A 23,077-nucleotide genomic window follows, 5' to 3' on the forward strand; every position below is an offset into this window, starting at 1 on the left:
CATGACTTTTTGAATGACTACCTTATCTCTGTACCCCACACATACAATTATCTATAAGGTCCCTCAGTCGAGCAGTAAATTTCAAACACAGCTTCAACCACAAAGACCAGGGAGGTGTTCCAATGCCTCGCAAAGAAGGTCACCTATTGTTAGATAAAAAAGCAGACATTGAATATCCCTTTGAGCATGGTAAAGTTATTAATTAAGCCTTGGATGGTACACCCAGTCACTACACATATACAGGAAGGAAACCGCTAAGGGATTTCACCATGAAGCCAATGGTGACTTTAAAACAGTTAAGCGTTTAATGGCTGTTATAGGAGAAAACTGATGATGGATCAACACCATTGTAGGTACTCCACAATACTAACATAATAGACAGAGTAAAAAAAAGGAAGCCTATACAGAAAAAAAAATATTCCAAGGCATCCTGTTTGCAACAAGCACTAAAGTAATACTGCAAATAATGTTGCAAAACAATTCACTTTTTGTCCTGAAAACAAAGTGTTATGTTTGGGGCAAATCCAATACAACACATTACTCAGTACCACTCTCCATATTTTCAAGCATAGTGGTGGCTGCATCATGTTATTGTTAGGCTTGTAATCGTTAATGTCACGTTCTGACCATAGTTCTTGTGTGTTTTACTTGTTTTAGTGTTGGTCAGGACGTGAGCTGGGTGGGCATTCTATGTTGTGTGTCTAGTTTGTCCATTTCTATGTATGCCTGATATGGTTCTCAATCAGAGGCAGGTGTTTGTCATTGTCTCTGATTGGGAACCATATTTAGGTGGCTTGTTTTGTGTTGGGGTTTGTGGGTGGTTGTTTCCTGTCTTTGTGTTCATTTCACCAGAGAGGACTGTTTCGGTTTTCCACGTTTGTTATTTTTGTAAGTGTTCACGGTTTCGTTTATTAAACATGTTGAGCACTGGCTACGCTGCGTGTTGGTCCGATCCCTGCTACACCTCCTCGTCAGACGAAGAGGAGGAAGGCTGCCGTTACAGAACCACCCACCAAACTCGGACCAAGCAGCGTAGTAAGGGACAGCAGCAGCAGCGGCCCATTACACAGGACTCTTGGACATGGGAGGAAATTCTGGACGGTAAGGGACACTGGGCTAAAATTGGTGAATATCGCCGCTTTCGTGAAGAGCTGGAGGCAGCTAAAGTGGAGAGGCGGCGTTTTGAGGAGCTAGCTCGGCAGCGTGAGCAGGATCTGGGTTATACCACTTGGGAAAAAATAGACAGGTGGTCGGTCGACCCAGGGAGAGTGCCGGAGCCCGCCTGGGATTCGATGGAGCAATGCGAGGAGGGATACCGGCGAATGAGGTTAGCACGACGGCGCGGTAGGAAGCCCGAGAAGAAACCCCAAAAAGGGGAGTGTGGCGAAGTCAGGTAGGAAACCTGCGCCAACTCCCCGTGCTTACCGTGGAGAGCGAGAGTACGGGCAGACACCGTATTATGCGGAAGAGGGCACGGTGTCTCCTGTACGTGTGTATAGCCCGGTGCGGTACATCCCAGCTCCACGTATCGGCCGGGCTAGGTTGGGCATTGAGCCAGGTGCCATGAAGCCGGCTCAACGCATCTGGTCTCCAGTGCGTCTCCTCGGGCCGGTGTACATGGCACCAGCCTTACGCATGGTGTCCCCGGTTCGCCAGCACAGCCCAGTGCGGGTTATTCCACCTCCCCGCACTGGCCAGGCTACGGGGAGCATTCAGCCAGGTAAGGTTGGGCAGGCTCGGTGTTCAAGAGCTCCAGTACACCTTCACGGTCCGGTATATCCGGTGCCACCTCCTCGCCCCAGCCCAGTACCACCAGTGCCGGCACCACGCACCAGGCTTCCTGTGCGTCTCCAGAGTCCAGTACGCCCTGTTCCTCCTCCCCGCACTCGCCCAGTGGTGTGTGTTCCCAGTCCGGTACCACCAGTTCCGGTACCACACACCAGGCTTATAGTGCGCCTCGAGAGTCCAGTGTGCCCTGTTCCTGCTCCCCGTACTAGCCCAGTGGTGTGGGTTCCCAGTCCGGTACCACCAGTTCCGGCACCACGCACCAGGCCTACTGTGCGTCTCCAGAGCCCTGTACGCACTGTTCCTTCTCCCCGCACTCGCCCTGAGGTGCGTGCCCTCAGCCCGGTACCACCAGTGCCGGTACCACGCACCAGGCTTATAGTGCGCCTCGAGAGTCCAGTGTGCCCTGTTCCTGCTCCCCGCACTAGCCTTGAGGTGCGTGTCTACAAACCGGTACCACCAGTTCCGGCACCACGCACCAGGCCTAATGTGCGCCTCAGCAGGTCAGAGTCTGCCGTCTGCCCAGCGCCGCCTGCGCTGCCCGCCTGCCCAGCGCCGTCTGAGCCGCCCGTCTGCCCAGCGCCGTCTGAGCCGCCCGTCTGCCCAGCGCCATCTGAGCCGCCCGTGTGTCCTGAGCCGCTAGAGCCGTCCGTCAGTCAGGAGGAGCCAGAGCCGCCCGCCAGTCAGGAGCTGCCAGAGCCCCCCGCCAGTCAGGAGCTGCCAGAGCCGCCCGCCAGTCAGGAGCTGCCAGAGCCGCCCGCCAGTCATGAGCCGCCCTCCAGTCATGAGCCGCCCTCCAGTCATGAGCCGCCCCCCAGTCATGAGCCGCCATTCAGTCATGAGCTGCCATTCAGTCCGGAGCTGCCTCTCTGTCCTGAGCTACCTCTCTGTCCTGAGCTACCTCTCTGTCCTGAGCTACCTCTCTGTCCTGAGCTACCTCTCTGTCCTGAGCTACCTCTCTGTCCTGAGCTACCCCTCGGTCATAAGCTACTGCGCAGTCATGAGCTACCTCTCTGTCCTGAGCTACCTCTCTGTCCTGAGCTACCTCTCTGTCCTGAGCTACCTCTCTGTCCTGAGCTACCTCTCTGTCCTGAGCTACCTCTCTGTCCTGAGCTATCTCTCTGTCATGAGCTACCCCACGGTCATAAGCTACTTCGCAGTCATGAGCTGCCTCTCGGTCCGGAGCTGTCTCCTCAGTCTAGTGGGGCCCGTTGTTAGGGTTCCTAGGCCAAGGTCGGCGGCGAGGGTCGCCACTCAAAGGACGCTAAGGAGGGGGACAAAGACAATGGTGGAGTGGGGTCCTCGTCCAGCGCCAGAGCCGCCACTGCGGACAGATGCCCACCCAGACCCTCCCCTATAGGTTTAGGTTGTGCGTTCGGAGTCCTCACCTCAGGAGGGGGGTACTGTCACGTTCTGACCATAGTTCTTGTGTGTTTTACTTGTTTTAGTGTTGGTCAGGACGTGAGCTGGGTGGGCATTCTATGTTGTGTGTCTAGTTTGTCCATTTCTATGTATACCTGATATGGTTCTCAATCAGAGGCAGGCGTTTGTCATTGTCTCTGATTGGGAACCATATTTAGGTGGCTTGTTTTGTGTTGGGGTTTGTGGGTGGTTGTTTCCTGTCTTTGTGTTCATTTCACCAGAGAGGACTGTTTCGGTTTGCCACGTTTGTTATTTTTGTATTGTTGTAAGTGTTCACGGTTTCGTTTATTAAACATGTTGAGCACTGGCTACGCTGCGTGTTGGTCCGATCCCTGCTACACCTCCTCTTCAGACGAAGAGGAGGAAGGCTGCCGTTACAGTTAAGAACTGGGGAGTTTTTCAGGATAAAAAAGAAACTGAATGGAACTAAGCACCGGCAAAATCCTAGAGGAAAACCTGGTTCAGTCTACTTTCCACCAGACACTGAGAGATGAATTTACCGTTCAGCAGGACAATAAACTCAAACACAAGACCAAATATACACTGGAGTTGCTTACCAAGAAAACATTGAATGTTCTTGAGTGGCCTAGTTACAGTTTTGACTTAAATCGACTTCAAAATCTATGGCAAGACTTGAAAATGACTGATCAAAAACCAACTTGACAGAGCTTGAAGAATTTTTGTATAAATATTGTACAATCCTGGTGTGCAAAGCTCTTAGACTTACCCAGAAAGCTGTAATCGCTGCCAAAGGTGATTTTAACATGTATTGACTCAGGGGTGTGAATACTTATGTAAATTAGATATTTCTGTATTAAGAACCGTAGAATGCTATGGAAGTATAACATGTTTCACAAACTCAGATAGACTCATTATAGGCTGGATAATGAGGATGTAGGGTGATAATGATGATAATAATAGTGTTCTTGATGTTCATTATGCTGAAGATAATGACTAGTGATAATAGCAATGAATGATGACAATGATGATGATAATGTATGAGGAAGTGGCCTGAGGTGATCTAGCGGTTACTGCCGCTGCCTTCAGAGCACACATGTAGGCCAGTGCTCTGGAATGGGTTCGAATCCAGATGATGTTCGCCGTTCTAGCACACCATTTCTCTTCCTTACTTCCCTTTTGCTCTTTACTGCCAAAAAAAGACATAAATAAAACTATGATAAGGATACGTACCCTGCGTGCCAGTCCTAGGGCGATGTAGCACTTCTCTCCTGCGTCGGTGATCTCCAGTTCGTAGTAGTGGCAGCGTGTGTTAAGGGGTAGACGGGATTGGGCCAAACCCACATCCACAATGCTCTTCCCTTTACCCACGTACTCCAGCAACTGAGGAGGAGGATGGCATCGCACATCACAATAAGGCAAATACTGTATCTACAAATAAATAAACGAATTGAAATTAACATTGCACAAACCCACTAGCTCAACAAAGTACATTCAGTAACATTTAACATAACTAATGATACAGGGCCAGGGATGTAGAGAATAAGCACGTTCTTCTCAGCACACAAAACCCCAGGACAAGAACAATAGACAATTTATGATATTTTAATTTAAAAAAGTTTTAATTGAACCTTACTTATTTAACTAAGTCAGTTAAGAACAAATTCTTATTTACAATGACGGCCTAGGAACAGTGGGTTAACTGCCTTGTTCAGGGACAGAACGACAGATTTTTACCTTGTCAGCTCGGGGATTCGATCTATAAACCTTTCGGTTACTGGCCCAACCTGCTGCCCCAGGTATGGGTATGTGTGTGTGTGTGATTTGTGCCAGGATGCACTGTGTGTGACCCTTTCCCTCTGCCCTTTCCTGCTGAAAGGTAAAAACACACTCTTGGCTCAGCATCAAAACCACACTTGTAAATATTGGTCTGCAATCTATGTGTTAATTCTCATTTAATCTGAGGAAGAAATAAAAACAACCAGGATATAGAGTTGTATTAATTACCTTAAACTATGGTCAGTTATAATGATGACAATACCTCAAAACAGTTTTCAGGGTGAATGTAACATTTGTACCTTGGCCGAATTTAGGATTTAGGTAACAATAGATCTTCTCTCTGTGGTGCTTATGAAACCACAGAATCAGACAGACATGTACAGACACACTCACACATATACCCTCGACTAACCGGTGCCCCCGCACAATGACTCTGTACCGGTACCCCTTGTATATAGCCTCGCTATTGTTATTTGATTGCTGCTCTTGAATTTTTTTAAACTTTACTTTTTTATTTCTCTATTTTTTACTTCACACTTATTTTTCTAAAAACTGCATTGTTTGTTAAGGGCTTGTAAGTAAACATTTCACTGTAAGGTCTACACCGGTTGTATTCGGCGCATGTGACAAATAACATTTGATTTAATTTGATCACATAGGAATATTTCAGCAGGAGAGGTTGATGCGGCCATGGGCTCTTGAAGGCTTTTAGGGGCCAGGTCATGAGGGTGAGAGACAGGAGAATCTTTTCGACTGTCTATTCAATTTAACAGTTCCGCTTGACTCATCCTAAAGTGCTTTTTATAACCATTTATCATAGAGACAATCCAACTGGAACAGGCATAAGGCTACTAAGACCCGCCAGGTAAAACCCTCTCAAACATAAGAAAGACTCTCTGATTGCAACCAGACTTGTGGGCCAGGAGCCCTCTGGCGTGACTTGATCAGAATCTGTAGGGCTGACAGGAACACATCAGCGTAGAAAGTAGAGTACTGTAATTGACCAGGAAAGTGTTCGCAGGTTAAAGCTAATGTGACGAATGAAATGGTCGACTAGCGAACATGTGGTGGCCATAAAGAAAACAACCACTTACCAGTCCAGATGACAAAACAGAGGAGCTATGAGGTCAAAGGTGACTGAGGTACTCATCTCATTGATAGAGTACAAAACAAGCATAAACAAACATTTATCTGAGGTCACACTGAGGTCCCGGTCATATCAACACAATTCAATAAGGTAGTCTATCTGCCTCATGACCTCATATCCTGTCATAGCCTAGTTTCCTTGTCGTTCGCTAACTACATTCAGCATATATAACTGATAATTACTCCAATGTGACCTGAATCAGTCATGGGTAGACCCGACTCTCTAGACATGCTTTACGTCTGCCAGAGAACCATGGTTCCCACCTCAAACAAATACTTCACATCAAGAGAGAGGAAAAATAACAATTTGACAAAAACAGCCGTGACATTTGTGCTTGTGAGGTGTAAAAGGATTAACGTACATGGTGTGTGTGTGTGTGATTTGTGCCAGGATACACTGTGTGTGACCCTTTCCCTCTGCCCTGACTAGCAAAGAGAGCAGACAAGCACTGTAAATAAAACGGAGGGAAAAAATAATTATCATTATTATTACTTTACGACAATCTGTCAACGCCACCCTTTTTTCTTTCCTCTCTGTAGAGCAATTACCGGCTTACCAGATAGCTCTCTTTCGGCCTTTCACTTTTCTCTTCCTATTCCTCCCACTTTCACCTTGACCTCCTGAACTTTGAATAAAAAAGAAAAATACAATATTGATGGATGTGATATGTTATATTTTTTCAGTTTTTTATTTTTTCCATCTATCATGCCTGCGTCTTTGAAGACCAAATAGGGCTCCTAGGTACAGTCTAATGACACCTTCCTGATGCTGAGTAATAGAGTGTGTGTGGTCACTGATTTACCGTAGCTTGCCCTCCCTGTGGCAGTCAGCAGGATCCGGTGGGTGTGATATCCCTAAATCTCTCTCTCTCATCATGGTGTGTGTGTGCGCGCGCCTGCGTGTGTGCGTGCGTGTGTGTAAAGGGATGTCGGTAAGACAAGGTAAAAGGATTATTTTTTGGACCTGGTCGCTGCCCCAGCAACAGGTGCAGTGAGAAGGCCGATAGCTTATCTAACATGTTTGTGTCATTTCAATAGTTATTCTAATGCACATTTAAATTGAACCAACCACACACGTATAACAATAAGAATAAATCACTATGAACCTGGTACGGGCACAGCTTTCAGATTACATTTTTTGATGGAAAATAACATTCCTGTTGAATCAATGAGCAAAGATTAGAGCAGTTAACAGTCCTTTAGATCCCCCTGAGGCCATAGGCATCATGACAGGTAGAAGCATCTCTAGCATTAGAGAATGACCAAGAAATGCTGCAAGTTTACCCATGGCTCTGCAGAGTGGAATCAGATTGTTGTTGTCCTCCATTCTCTCTCTCTCTCTCTCTCTCTCTCTCTCTCTCTCTCTCTCTCTCTCTCTCTCTCTCTCTCTCTCTCTCTCTCTCTCTCTCTCTCTCTCTCTCTCTCTCTCTCTCTCTCTATCTCTCTCTCTCTCTCTCTCTCTCTCTCTCTCTCTCTCTCTGTCTGTCTGTCTGTCTGTCTGTCTGTCTGTCTGTCTGTCTGTCTGTCTGTCTGTCTGTCTGTCTGTCTGTCTGTCTGTCTGTCTGTCTGTCTGTCTGTCTGTGTGTGTGTGTGTGTGTGTGTGTGAGTGAGTGTAGGTACATGTCATGCTGGTAACACCTGCCCTGTCCAGGTTTCTAAGGAGTTCCCAAAAATATGTCTCTTAGCACGTCAGCTTGACTGATCACTCCAGTCCGTAGTGAACACCCAGTCATTACCAGAGCAAATAAGCTCATCCTGAGGGTAGGTGTGGGGTTGGAGGCACTGAAGAGATGGAGATGGCAAGCAGGACTCGACATTAACGCATGTCCACTTTCCCGGGGCAAATAAAGACAATTGTCGGACAAGCAGATTTTAGATTTAAGTTGTCCGAATGGACAATCACACAATCAAACAATTCGGCTCAGAATTTGATCAGAAATTGATCAGTTTCCTCTGGATGCGATGTGTTACGCACTGTCTTCCCAATATCTGCAGAGAGCATCGGAGTATAATTATTGTAGGCCTGCATTGACAGGCACAAACGGTCTTTCAATCATGCAGTCGCGAAATGCGTTTTTTTAGATCAACGCGAGCCTAGCTGCATGTGCACATTTCTGGATATTAATGTCTAATTATTGAGTTATTTGCCCAGTTATAGCCAGTGTGAGTGGGCAGTTGTCAGAGGAGAGAGAGAGACATTGCGCAGCAGGTAAAATAATGATATAGCCTACAACAGACTAACTAGATTGCCAATCCAAAACATAGTGTAGTTTGGCAGGTTATCTCGCTAGTTAACTGTTTACCTATTAGCATGTATTAATGCATTGTCATGTACGATGTTCTAAAATAACTTTCCACCGGCACTCGTGTATAACTGCAACTAGCCAACACTCAGTTAATAAGGGTGCGCAGTTGATGAAACCGATGCTACATACATATGTTACACACTTTTTTTTTTTTAATCGGACAAGTACAAAATCGGTCCTACTTGTCCAAAGGACGAGTAGCTAAAAAAGCTAATGTCAAGCCACCATCTAGCCTAACTTTGCAGGCTGCCACAGCAGCAATGTTATGTGGGAGACGGTTTCATCATCTGAGCAAAACATGCAAAACAATGCAGCCCTGTGTCGACACCTTCATTCCTCAGGTAAGTCAACACCTCTTAATACAATAATTGTTTTAAAACGCTCTAGGCAGGTTTTAGCCTTAACCCCAGTACTTTGCTACGCTGGAGCCAACACGTACACACATATGCAATACACATAGGCTTGATGCAGAATAGGCAGCCATCCAGCCAAAGACCCACAGTCACACAGGCAAGCACTGCATCAAGCCTATGAATATGGCTAGAATATTTTCTGAAAAATCGAATCATGGTCTCCACTATATATTTCACAAGGTGTGAGATCCTGCTTTAAGATCAGATGCCAGGATCCATTTTTAGAGCGATTCCACACAGGATAGCCTTAAATATTTTTGGTATCACAGATTGTTCTGTCAGTTATCATATAGAAACTTATTTGGAAGGAAGGAAGTTTGACATGCTTTTTACATTTGTATCACTTATGATTTTTTTTACCATAATGAACATTTTATTTTTAGGCTCTTTTTAGACCTATACAGTGGGGCCCGAAATGATTGACATCCTTAATAAAGATTAGCAAAAATGACTGTATAAAATAAATAAATCCAAATAGTGAGTTATTAGGGACGTAACGATTCAAATGCTTGAGACATAAGTTCATCGGACCACAGGGCCCGATCCAAATGTAGAATGCATCGTTTAGGAAATCGATTCAAACGTTACGAATCGCCGGTTAAACGTTTTGTTGTTGTTCAAATTACTTTCTTTCTACATTCCAAAAACACCTCTCATCTTTTGTGACAACTCACCTTCAGTGTCAAACTAAGCATGTAATTGTGTTGACAGTCATTTATCTAATTTTGCATGCCGAACAGTGGCATGTATTTATGGATGCCAAGGGAAGCCAGCCCCAACCACCCCAAAAAATACATACAAATAAAACAACGCATGAAATAATGTATCTTTCGTCTCTCTGTTTCATAATTATCTTTCAATTCGCAAGTGGCTGAATGTCTCTCACCGAAGAAAGCATCCGAGTGAGCGCAACAGCAACCCTTGTCTCAGTATGTGTAGCCCATGTATCTGATGCTGTCTGGACAAAAAGAGTATGACATTGTTGCCACCTGAAACATTGAATTCAATAGCATAAAGTCTGGCCAAAAATAGTTTTGTTGTTGCTCAAATTTCTTTCTACCTTACGAAAATACCTCATATTTTGTGACAACTACGTCCTCTCCTTCAATGTCGAACTAAGCATGTAATTGTGTTGACAGTCATTGAGCTAATGTTGCATGACGATAAGTGCCGTGTACTTGTGAATGCCAAGGGAAGCCAGGCTTCCCCAAAAATATTGCTGCCGCCCGAAAACATTGAATTCGCAAGTGTTATGATGATTTGCAAATGAGCAAGCAAGCTAGCTACTTGAGCTACTAAAGTACGCAACAGCTGACTGCCTCCTGGAAGTTTTGCTTACAAAACGATTACAAGCATACCCATAACATGATGCAGCCTCCACTATGCTTGAAAATATGGAGCATGGTACTGAGTAATGTGTTGTATTGGATTTGCCATAACGTAACACTTTGTATTCAGGACAACAAATTTATTGACTCCTTTTCTTTTTCTTTTTACACATCTACCAATAGGTGAAAACCTCCCTGGTCTTTGTGGTTGAATCTGTGTTTTAAATGTATTGCTCGACTAAAGGACCTTACAAATAATTGTATGTGTGGGGTACAGAGATGAGGTAGTCCTTCAAAAATCATGTTTAACACTATTATTGCACACAGAGTCCATGCAACTTATTATGTGACTTGTTACGCACATTTTTACTCCTGAACTTATTTAGGTTTGCCATAAGAAAGGGGTTGAATACTTATTGACTCAAGACATTTCAACTTGTCATTTTTTATTCATTCGTAAAAAATAAACAAATAAACGTTGACATTATGGGGTATTGTGTGTAGGCCAGTGACAAAAAAATCTCTATTTAATCCATTTTAAATTCAGGCTATAACACAACTAAATGTGGAAAAAGTCAAGGGGTGTGAATACTTTCTGAAGGCACTGTAATTGCTCAGTATTTCTATTATTTATTTTATACAGTATTTTTTGCTCATAATTTGAGACCTGACTGTAAGTAACATTACCAGAATGGGCTCTCTGACAATTTTGAAGTTACAGTGCCGTCCAAATATATTGGTACATTTGCACTTTTCTTAAATAATTCCCTACTTCTTTTAAAATAAGTTGAATTAAAAAAATAAATAAATTGGTCACCACACCTTGTTATTGGATTTTCAACATTGCAGAACCAATAAAATTTGTGTAAACTTAAGCTGCTGGACTGTTCTGGAGTGGCCAGCCAATTGTTCAGATCTGAATCACATCCAAAACCAGTGGCGAGATCTGAAAACAGCAGTTGGTGGAGGGCACCTCTCAAACATTGAAGGATTAGAGCAGTTTGTTGCTGGAAAGTGGGCCAAACTTCCAGTAGAAAGGTGCAGCAAGCTCACTGATGGCTACAATAAGCATTTATTGGCAGTTATCTTGGCCAAAGGCTGTGCAACAAAGTATTAGCTCCAGGTGCCAATAATTTTGTTCATGCCATGTCTTTATTTTCTAAATAAAAATTATTAACTTAAGTTTACAAAAATACAATTGATTATGCAATGTTGAAAATCCAATGACATGGTGTGGTGACCCAACGTTTTCATTTTTTTTCACATATCAACTTATTTGAGAAAAGTACACTTTATGACCGGCACTTTATGATCAATTTTATGAGCACCACCAACAGTGAATGGGAAAATGGATTCAAAGGGAACTCCCTCTTCTGGGGCCTCATTTATCAATTGTGTGTAAATTTCTCACAATATTCTGACGTAAATGGTGATTCAAGGATTAGTGTGCACAATAAATGATTTTGATTTATAAAACTGCCGCACGCAACATATACACATGTTTTCATTGATAAATCAGAGTCATACTATATAGAGGTAATTGCCAAAATAATGGAAACAATTGAGTAAACGAGGGATACAAAGTATATTGAAAGCAGGTGTTTCCACACAGGGTGTGGTTCTTGAGTTAATTAAGCGATTAACATCCAATCATGCTTAGGGTCATGTATAAACATTTCGGATAGGCCATTATTTTGTCTACCATGGCTGTGCCTTTCATAGGATGACAATATCCCCTCAACAGGGCACGAATGGTCAATGAATGGTTTGATGAGCATGAAAAAGATGTAAACCATAAGCCATGGCCGTCTCAATCCCAGATCTCAACCCAATTGAACACTTATGAGAGATTCTGGAGCAACGCCTGAGACAGAATTTTCCACCACTACCAACAAAACACCAAATGATGGAATTTCTAATTGAAGAATGGTGTCAAAATCCCTCCAAAATAGTTCCAGACACTTGTAGAATATATGCCAAGGTGCATTGAAGCTGTTCTGGCTCAACACCCTATTAAGACACTTTATGTTGGTGGTTCCTTTATAATGGCAGTTACCTGTATGTGTGCTAGTGAATGAGTGTTACAACCCCGCCTGAAAACGGCCTCCATTCACCTTTTATGGTGACAAAAACGGCATCATTTGTTGTATGATTTGGAAATATTGGAACTGGGCCATGACCATTTCTATAAGGAAAAAGCAATGGCAAATATTATTACATTTCTATAGAGGTATGGGCAAAATGTTTTAATCTTTTGTAGTGAACATGCATGCAGGCACCTATATGTGTCAAACACTGGCCGCTCAATATTACATTTATCGATAGATTGTGTTTATATCCTTCCTTGTTATAGGCTCTGAGATTGTAGACTATGATAGGCTACCAGTCTATTACTTTCAAGCATGATTTTTTTTTTACCCTTATTTCACCAGGTAAGTTGACTGAGAACACATTGTCATTTACAGCAACGACCTGGGGAATAGTTACAGGGGAGAGGAGGAATGAGCCAATTGTAAGCTGGGGATGATGAGGTGACAATATGAGGGCCAGATTGGGAATTTAGCCAGGACCTACTCGTACAATAAGTGTCATGGGATCTTTAGTGACCACAGCGAGTCAGGACACCAGTTTAACATCCCAGCTGAAAGACAGCACTCCACAAAGGGCAATGTCCCCAATCACTGCTCTGGGGGATTTTTTTTATTTTTTTTGACACCAGAGGAAAGGGTGCCTCCTTTAACATCACTTCCAGCAGAATTTGGTCTCCCATCCAGGGACTGACTAGGACCAAACCTACTTAGCTTCAGAAGCAAGCCAGCAGTGGGATGCAGGGTGGTATGCTGCTGGCTAAATGAGGGATGGTTGAATGGTTTGTTGTATAGCCTAGCAGCGGGCCAAACCAATCATGTCAGAAAAGGAGAGACATCTTGCCATATGACGCTTTATATTATAGGCTAATGAAAAACATATTAGGACTGCATGCCCAGTTATGCGATCTACTCAACAACTGCAAACGCATATTTTTCATTACCATTGTTATGAATCAATCCCGTCAACAAACACCTCCATTTCCACAAAATAACAATATTTGCTTGCAATACCATTCTTCAACCACTACAAGGTGTGCATACGTATGGTCTGAGAGACGTGCGTGGAGATACTCACCATTTCCCGTCAAGTTCAAATTGTTTAAATACCAACCGTTGTGGGAAATCTGGTACACGCAAGGTTTAGAGGCTTTTTAAAAACATGTTTAAAGAGTATATTGTTCCAAAAAATATGTCTGAAAACAGGCCAAATCAAAAAGGGTACTTTTGAGATATTCATATTTTTTATGTATGTGAAAAATGGTATTTCAGAATCTAGACATACTTCATATGTTTGAGCACACAATAAGGAGTATAATGATATAATATGTTGTCTGTATCATGTACTGTTCATGGATCAAAGGATCTGTATTAAAAAAGGGCCTAAAATGCCCACTTTTGTTATGATTATCTCACAAATTGTTTGTGATCCAAATGTAAAAAGTATGTAAAACATCCTTCCTCCCAATGAATTTTCTATGTGAGAATTGCCAGAACAATCTGAGTTACCCAAAATGTTTTGGTTATACTGGCATGGAATCGCCCTTTTCCTGTTCTGGCTTTGGATTTAGCCTGCCAAAAAAGGTCTTGGCCGCTGTCTCCACATTTTGGAAGTGTGTGAGTGGTGTGGCTGGGATTGCCCCTTGCCAGGGTCAATGTGGAGTGGATAAGGGGTTTGGGACAGCGACTGGATGCACGGATGGTTTTTGGGGTGTTGCTGTGACACGTAGTGCTGGGTCAATACCTGTATTGCGATACGCGTTAGTATTGTGGCAAGGAAACAAAACACAAAGCGGATTTGACGTCTTTAGGAAAACAGCCCTAATGTTGGTAAAAAACATTATGTTGTCATGTCATCCACAGTCACATTTATTTACTTTCCAAGCTACAACACACAATATTTGACATACAGCAGGATTTTAAAAGACCAAAGAGTTTGATCTGCTTCGTGTTTTCATTTTTGCCATGGAAAAAAATATTGCAATACTGATATTGTCACAGCCCTAGTGACGAGGTATTGGGGCGTATTTGGGGAAGTGGGTTATAATTAAAAGTGAAAGAGGTATGCAGGTTTGCCTTGCCTGTCCCAGGGCCATTCAGCTGCACGCCCTAACCCTGCACAACCACCCCTACCCATGCTAAAGCAGGTATGGTGTGTCTCCCTACTGAGTCAGACACCAACCCTACAGCCTGCCTCACGACGGATACTGCCAGACAGACAACCCCCATCATAAATCTCCATCAGAATGAAAGACAAAGAAACCTAAAGAGGGTGAGAGACCAAGACAGGAAAGGGAGAGCGGGAGAGACAGACAGACAGACAGACAGACAGACAGACAGACAGACAGACAGAAAAAGGGGAGAAACAGGGCTGCCGAGAGAAGTAGCCTGTTGAGACATGAAAAATTGAGACAAAAATTGAGACAAAATTGAGACATGAAAAAATGAGACATGAAAAATTACCACAAATCCAAAATCACGCCCCCATGGCATCCCTTCCTTCTTATACCAACAGCATCCAAAAACAACAGAAATTCACGCCATTAAACATTAGCGGTTTTACAATATTTCTGACACAGTCTTACTCACTCAAGTACTGTACAGTTAATATACAGTAGGCTGGCTACATGCTCCAACTTATACAGGTGTCTGTCCCTACTACGTGACTCCTGCCATGTCTGTCTCTTAGCTAGGGCTGGCACAATTACCGTATTACCATGTAACCTAAGGTTATGGATGAAGCCAGCCATGAAAATAAAATAACCATCATAACCATTAAAAAATGTAAATAACCATATATACAGTGCATTCGGAAAGTATTCATACCTCTTGACCTTGACCTCTTGAAATGTTTACAAAAGTATTCAGACCCTTTGCTATGAGACTCGAAATTGAGCTCAGATGCATCCTGTTTCTATTGATCATCCTTGAGATGTTTCTACAACTTTATTGGAGTCCACATGTGGTAAATTCAATTGATTGGACATGATTTGGAAAGGCACACACCTGTCTATATAAGGTCCCACAGTTGACAGTGCATGTCAGAGCAAAAACCAAGCCATGGGTTGTCAAAGGAATTGTCCATAGAGCTCTGACACAGGATTGTGTCGAGGCAGAGATCTGGGGAAGGGTAACCAACACATTACTACAGGATTACAGTGGAAGAAGTTTGGAACCACCAAGATTCTTCCTAGAACTGAGGAATCGGAGGAGAAGGGCCTTGGTCAGGGAGGTGACCAAGAACCCGAAGGTCACTCTGACAGAGCTCCAGAGATCCTCTGTGGAGATGGGTGAACTTTCCAGAAGGACAACCATCTCTGCAGCACTCCACCAATCAGGCCTTTATGGTAGAGTAGCCAGACGGAAGCCACTCCTAAGTAAAAAGCACATGACAGCACACTTGGAGTTTGTCAAAAGGCACCTAAAGGACTCAGACCACGATGAAACCAAGATTATGCACTTTGGCCTGAATGCCAAGCTTCACGTATAGAGGAACCCTGGTACCATCCCTACGGTTAAGCCTGGTTGTGGTATCATCATGCTGTGGGGGTATTTTTTAGCAGCAGGGACTGGGAGACTTGTCAGGATTGAGGCAAAGTTGAATGGAGCAAAGTACTGAGAGATCCTTGATGAAAACCTACTCCAGAGCGCTCAGGTCCTCAGACTTGGGCGAAGGTTCACCTTCCAACAGGACAATGACCCTAAACACACAGCCGAGACAACGCAGGAGTGGCTTCGGGACAAGTCTCGGAATGTCCTTGAGTGGCTCAGACTGAGCCCGGACTTGAACCCGATCTAACATCTCTGGAGAGACCTGAAAATAGCTGGGCAGCGATGCTCCCCATCCAACTTGACAGAGCTTGAGAGGATCAAACCAAATTGTATTTGTCACATGCGCGGAATACAACAGGTATAATAGACCTTACCATGAAATGCTTACTTACAAGCCCTTAACCAACAATGCAGTTTTAAGAAAATAGAGTTATGAAAATATTTACTAAATAAACTAAAGTAAAAAAGTATAGTTTTTTTGTAACACAATAAAATAACAATAATGAGGCTATATACAGGGGGTAGCGGTACCGAGTTAATGTGCGAGGTTAGCCGAGGTAGAGATGCAGGGGAGAAAGTCCCAAAATACAGGTGTGCTAAGCTTGTAGCGTCATACCCAAGAAGACTCGAGGCTGTAATCGCTGCCAAAGGTGCTTCAACAAAGTACTGAGTAAATAATCAGAATTTCACAAAAAAATTCAAACCTGTTTTTGCTTTGTCATTATGGGGTATTGTGTGTAGATTGCTGAGAAAAAAACAATTTAATCAATTTTAGAATAAGGCTGTGGTGTAACAAAAATTTGGAAAATGTCAAGGGGTCTGAATACTTTCTGAATGCACTGTATATATACAGTACCAGTCAAAAGTTTGGACACACCTACTCATTCAAGGGTTTTTCTTAATTTTACTATTTTCTACATTGTGGAATAATACTGAAGACATCAAAACTATGAAATAAATCATATGAAATCATGTAGTAACAAAAAAAGTGTTAAACAAATCAAATATATTTTATATTTGAGACTATTCAATGTAGCCACCCTTTGCCTTGATGACAGCTTTGCACACTCTTGGCATTCTCTCAACCAGCTTCATGAGGTATGCACCTGGAATGCATTTCAATTAACACATGTGCCTTGTTAAAAGTTCATTTGTGGAATTTCTTTCCTTCTTAATGCGTTTGAGCCAATCAGTTGTGTTGTGACAAGGTGACAAACCACTACTAAAGGACACCAATAAGAAGAGACCTGCTTGGGCCAAGAAACACGAGCAATGGACATTAGACCGGTGGAAATCTGTCCTTTCGTCTGATGAGTCCAAATTTGAGATTTTTGGTTCCAACCGTCGTGTCTTTGTGAGACGCAGAGTAGGTGAACGGATGATCTCCACGTGTGGTTCCCACCGTGAAGCATGGAGGAGGTGCTTGCTGGTGACACTGTCTGTGATTTATTTAGAATTAAACGCACACTTAACCAGCATGGCTACCACAGCATTCTGCAGCGATACGCCATCCCATCTGGTTTGGGCTTAGTGGGACTATCTTTTTTCTTTCGACAGGACAATGACCCAACACACCTCCAGGCTGTGTAAGGGCTATTTGATGGAGAAGGAGAGTGATGGAGTGCAGAATCAGATGACCTGGCCTCCACAATCACCTGACCTCAACCCAATTGAGATGGTTTGGGATGAGTTGGACAGCAGAGTGAAGGGAAAGCATCCAACAAGTGCTCAGTATATGTGGGAACTCCTTCAAGACTGTTGGAAAAAAATCCGAGCTAGTTGAGAGAATGCCAAGAGTGTTCAAAGCTGTCATCAAGGCAAAGGGTGGCTACTTTGAAGAATCAAAAATATTAAATGTATTTTGATTTTGATTTGTTTCACCCCTTTTTGGTTACTACATGATTCCATATGTGTTATTTCATAGTTTTGATGTCTTCACTATTATTAAACAGTATAGAAAATATTTAAAAAATAAGAAAAACCCTTGAATGAGTAGGTGTGTCCAAACTTTTGACTGGTACTGTATATTCATTTTTTTACGAGTAGCTGACTAAAGACGGGACGGCGTGCATTCGTGTGGTTGAGTCCGTTTCTGCGGTAACATGGACTCTTAACAATGTGATGACACTTTGTTGCTCCTTGCTGAAATGTAGAATGTTCATTCAAATGATGTTAACTGATGTGGCTTGTAATGTCAGTTGTGTTGAATCCACAAATCACAGCACTTATTGATGGTTACACTTCTTGATTTTACTTCCTGCTTTAGTCCTATGGGTACACTCGCAATGGCTGCCAGTCCACCAAATATGCCATCACTGACTTGAATGGGGTCTTTTCTTTAGATTTTTTTATGGCAGCACATGCAGTCAGGAGCGGAGAAGAGGAGAAAATTAAACAAAAATGTATTTTTGCTATTCAAGCGGTTATTACGATGACCGAGGTCATTTGGCTGGCCAATTACCGTCATCCAAAATTCCATGACCGTCACAGCCTTACTCATAGCCTGCATTTCCCGCCCCATTATTTTCCTCTCTGTAGTAAAACTTAGCGAAAAAAAACAACAGCAAACCCCTATTGTTCGTCAACAGGTAATCAACAGATCTTTTTTCTGAGGTGAGTAGTTTGTCTATTAATAGATTGTGTTGAATGAGGGAAGCTTTTCCAGCCCTGCGTTCTACCAACACACTGAATCTGCAGTGAATGACCCCCCTATACTGTTACTGTATCCCTGCATGCTCTGTTCCATTGGTGTCAGATTTACTGATTCCTGGAACACCGGCCGACATGGCTGGAAAAGAGTGAGGTAGAGAGAGAATGAGAGAGAGGAAAGGCTAGGGAAGGCCAATTCAGAGAACTGATATACGTTTCACCAAATTAGAATGACTCACCTTGAACTAGTGTGCTAAAGAAATCAGTCTAAGCGCTGTTACAATCTAAGCGCTGGCTAAGCCAGGGGTGGTGGTTCTACTAAGCTATATGGAATTGTTTTAAGAAGGTCATACCAAGGATAACTTTGCTATTTAATTTGGAATTTTAAGACCCCTTGAAGTATCTTTTTTTTTTTTTTAATGTATTATTTGATGAAAATGTGTATTTGGCCTTACTGCTATTAGCTCATACAAATGCATTGAATAACATATTCACTACATGGAACAACAGATAGTCCCCCCCAAAAAAATCTAAAGGAAGTGTCTGTCCTATATCTGAGAGACATAAGAAAGATCAGAAAACCTTATTTATTTATTGTGTTACATGTATTTAACCCCTTATTTTTGGTACTAAACTATCTCCTCCAAACATAACAATGGTCATTATGGCCAAACAGTTATATTTTTGTTTCATCAGACCAGATGACATTTCTCCAAAAAGTACGATCTTTGTCCCCATGTGCAGTTGCAAACCGTAGTCTGGCTTTTTCATGGCGGTTTTAGAGCAGTGGCTTCTTCCTTGCTGAGCGGCCATTCAGGTTATGTCGATATAGGACTCGGTTTAGATACTTTTGTACCTGTTTCCTCCAGCATCTTCACAAGGTCCTTTGCTGTTGTTCTGGGATTGATTTGCACTTTCGCACCAAAGTACATTCATCTCTAGGAGACAGAACGCATCTCCTTCCTGAGCGGTATGACGGCTACGTGGTCCCATGGTGTTTATACTTGCGTACTATTGTTTGTACGGATGAACGTGGTGCCTACAGGCGTTTGGAAATTGCTCCCAAGGATGAACCAGACTTGTGGTGGTCTACAATTGTTTTTCTGAGGTCTTGGCTGATTTCTTTTGATTTTCCCATGATGTCAAGCAAAGAGGCATTGAGTTTGAAGGTAGGCCTTGAAATACATCCACAGGTACACCTCCAATTGACTCAAATGATGTCAATTAGCCTATCAGAAGCTTCCTAAGCCATGACATAATTTTCTGGAATTTTCCAAGCTGTTTAAATGCACCATCAACTTAGTGTATTTAAACTTCTGACCAACTGGAATTGTGATAGAGTGAATTATAAGTGAAATAATCTGTCTGGAAACAATTGTTGGAAAAAATCCTTGTGTCATGCACAAAGTAGATGTCCTAACCGACCTACCAAAACTATAGTTGTTAACAGGACATTTGTGGAGCGGTTGAAAAACGAGTTTTAATGACTCCAACCTAAGTGTATGTAAACTTCCGACTTCAACTGTACTTCCATTCATTTTTTCAACTGGTACCGGGGACCTTCAGACGAGTCTTGTGAGACCTGTAGGCGCACTAGAGCAAAACAACTGACATGTACATGTTCGTGAGAATCTCGATTTTCGGGACGTCTCATAGTTTGACACCGCTCTGTCGCCTTTCACCGCAGATGCGGAAGTGCGACATCGGCAGATACAGTGGATTGTGACGCATCCAATGCAGAAGATATCTCTATTTTGTTATTATGCTAATTCGATTTCCACTGACTTGTTTTACATTCTTATTCTGGTCATTGAGCTTAAAGTTCATTTTCTGACATTTTCAAACCTCAAAATGTGGGGTCCACGCTGATTTTGGAGTGAACTATCCCTTTACATGAGCTAAGGGAAAATACCTATTGCCAGCCACTCAAAAAGCAAAGTAACCATCCCAATGATATGAGGAAGACATCCTAATGATATGAGAAAATGTTGTGGTTTTCCAGTGAAATCTTTAACCGTCTGTCAACCTAACCACAAAACTTCCAGCGCTGCTGTTACCAGGCAACCAAAGTGAACAGTAAACAACCACACTAAACACCATTAATCACTTATTAGTGTCAACGATAAGAAAACAATGATGAAACAATGTGAACAATTAGGTCACACCTTGACAACACATTACTTGGTGGCTGACTAAATACTTTTTTGCCCCACTGTATCTATCGGTGACTCTCTGTTGTGTGGCGAACATGAGGTGATGAAGTTACACTTATATACAATTCACTACTAAATGTTTGCAGTCAGATATCTTATAATGGCTTTCTGCCAGAAGTCAAAGAGCTCTGGATGAGTTATCTGTTTAGCTGCCATTTTCCCCCTGCACTTTCTACTAAAGTTTTTTTTGTCTGTTCGTTTCCCATGTACACATGCTGCTCTTCCTTTAGAAAAGCATGCATGACAACTTTGTTCATTTGCACAATGTCTCTTGTTCACTTTCGCTTATAAATATCCACACTCACAGAAAATGACATTCGGTAGCTACTAGCTATGCTTCTAAAACTTTATGAGCTGGATTTGCAATTAATTTATGTAAATTTCCGCTCATTAGCATTTAGCTAACAGCGTCTATGTGATTCACTATTAGTTTGTGCAAATTCTATAATGTCGGTAAAACTGAAAATCCAATATGAACATCTGGATACCGCCCAAGCCTAATACCCATAACATGATGCAGCCACCACTATGCTTGAAAATATGGAGAGTGGTACTCAGTAATATGTTGTATTGGATTTGCCTCAAACATAACACTTTGTATTCAGGACATCAAGTTAATTGCTTTGACACATTTTTTGCAATATTACTTTAATGCCTTTTTGCAAACAGGTTGCATGTTTTGGAATATTTATATTCTGTACAGGCTTACTTCTTTTCACTCTGTCAATTAAGTTAGTATTGGGGAGTAACTACAATGTTGTTGATCCATCCTCAGTTTTCTCCTATCACAGCCATTAAACTCTGTTTTAAAGTCACCATTGGCCGTCATGGTGAAATCCCTGAGCTGTTTCCTTCCTCTCGGCAACTGAGTTAGGAAGGACGCCTGTATCTTTGTTGTGACTGGGTGTATTTATACACCCAAGGCTTAATTAATAACTTTACCATGCTCAAAGGGGTATTCAATGTCTGCTTTTTTTATCCATCTACCATTATGTTCTCTTCTTTGCGAGGCATTGGAAAACATCCCTGGTCTTTGTGGTTGAATCTGTGTTTGAAATTCACTGCTTGACTAAGGGACCTTACAAATAATTGTGTGGGGTACAGAGACGAGGTAGTTATTCAAAAATCATGTTAAACACTATAATTGCACATTACTTATGTGACTTGTTAAGCACATTTTTACTCCTGAACTTATTAGGCTTGCCATAACAAAGGGATTAAATACTTATTGACCCAAGACTTTTCAGCTTTTAACAAAAAAAATGTAAAAACATATTTCCACTTTGACATTATGGGGTATTGTGTATAGGCCAGTGATACAACAAATCTCAACTTAATCAATTTTAAATTCAGGCTGTAACATACCAAAATGTGACTCGTTTCAGGACTAGGCGTATGTTGCACGTAACTACTTCACAGGAGAGGCATTTGAACGTAAACACAAATGCCTTCTGGAACATGTGAACTTTCATGTACCTTAATGACACACTTGTATGCCATCTGTAAATATGACCAAAAAAAATAAATTATTTGGTTTAGCCATGGAAAAAGACAGGGACCTTCCCACTAGCTGTGATTGGCTGAGATAATGGATGGGCTGGACATGCCGAAAGATGAGTTCGGATTGGTCTGCCATGCGGTATGTTTCTGTATATAACATGAGCTGCTCAGTATATGTAGGTAATACTTTCTACCGCATCTTTTTTGAAAGATATCATGAAGAACTCCAAAAGTGTTGCTAATGCTCTCCACTTTCTGGAGGACGATCGTGCCATGCTGACTCTCTCCAACTCTCCAAAATGAATCAGACAATGAGGAAATTCCTGATATAGGTCAAAACATGTTCATTGAACCAGACATTGTAGTCTTAAGAAATAGCGTTCAACAGTGTTGTTGTCACGGAAGAATGTCAGATATTTCAGATATTAAACATTTTGAATTCTGTCAGAATGTTGTTTTCATTGTAAGTTAAAGCGTACGTTAGCTGGCTGGCTCGCTAGTTAACTTTATGTGTATGATCTGTGTAGTAATATTATTTGTATCTCAGAAATCATTGCTAGTTATTGCCTAATGTTAGCTAGCTAACATTGAACCTAGTTGGTTAGCTTTAGCTACCTACAGATTCATGCATGATGGCCAGCTATGACAGTCAGTTTGTATTGCTAGTAGTATAGGTTGGGATTATTGCCACATTCAAAACAACTGGGAACTGGGAACTGACTTCCAAGTTCAGTGCTTTTAAGACAACTGGAAACTCGAGAGAAAAAAACTAGCTCCAACTGAAAAATCGTTTTGAACAGTCAAACAACTCGGGATTCCTATTTGGGAGCCCCAACTTTCCGACCCGAAGACCACTGACTTCATGTTTTGACCTTGTATTTTTCCAAGTTCCCAGTAGTCTTGAAAGCACCATTAGGTTAATTGTTTAGCTAGCTAGCT

At 42.4% G+C, this 23,077-nt stretch overlaps 1 protein-coding gene across 2 annotated transcripts in view; it reads right to left on the reverse strand.

Annotated features, from left to right (window-relative positions):
• The window catches only part of LOC139561087 (SPRY domain-containing protein 3-like), a 50,923-nt gene that overhangs the window by 17,295 nt on the left and 10,551 nt on the right, over positions 1–23,077 (reverse strand). The window contains exon 7 of one of the 2 annotated variants that reach the window (XM_071377933.1): positions 4,399–4,548. The exons of the other annotated variant lie outside the window; for it this stretch is intronic. Within the exon in view, the coding sequence (XP_071234034.1) occupies positions 4,399–4,548 (150 nt within the window). The remainder of the gene's footprint in view (positions 1–4,398; positions 4,549–23,077) is intronic. 2 annotated transcript variants of the gene reach the window in all.

This window comes from Salvelinus alpinus, chromosome 2 (genome assembly GCF_045679555.1).
Source record: "Salvelinus alpinus chromosome 2, SLU_Salpinus.1, whole genome shotgun sequence".
Classification (NCBI taxonomy): domain Eukaryota; kingdom Metazoa; phylum Chordata; class Actinopteri; order Salmoniformes; family Salmonidae; genus Salvelinus; species Salvelinus alpinus.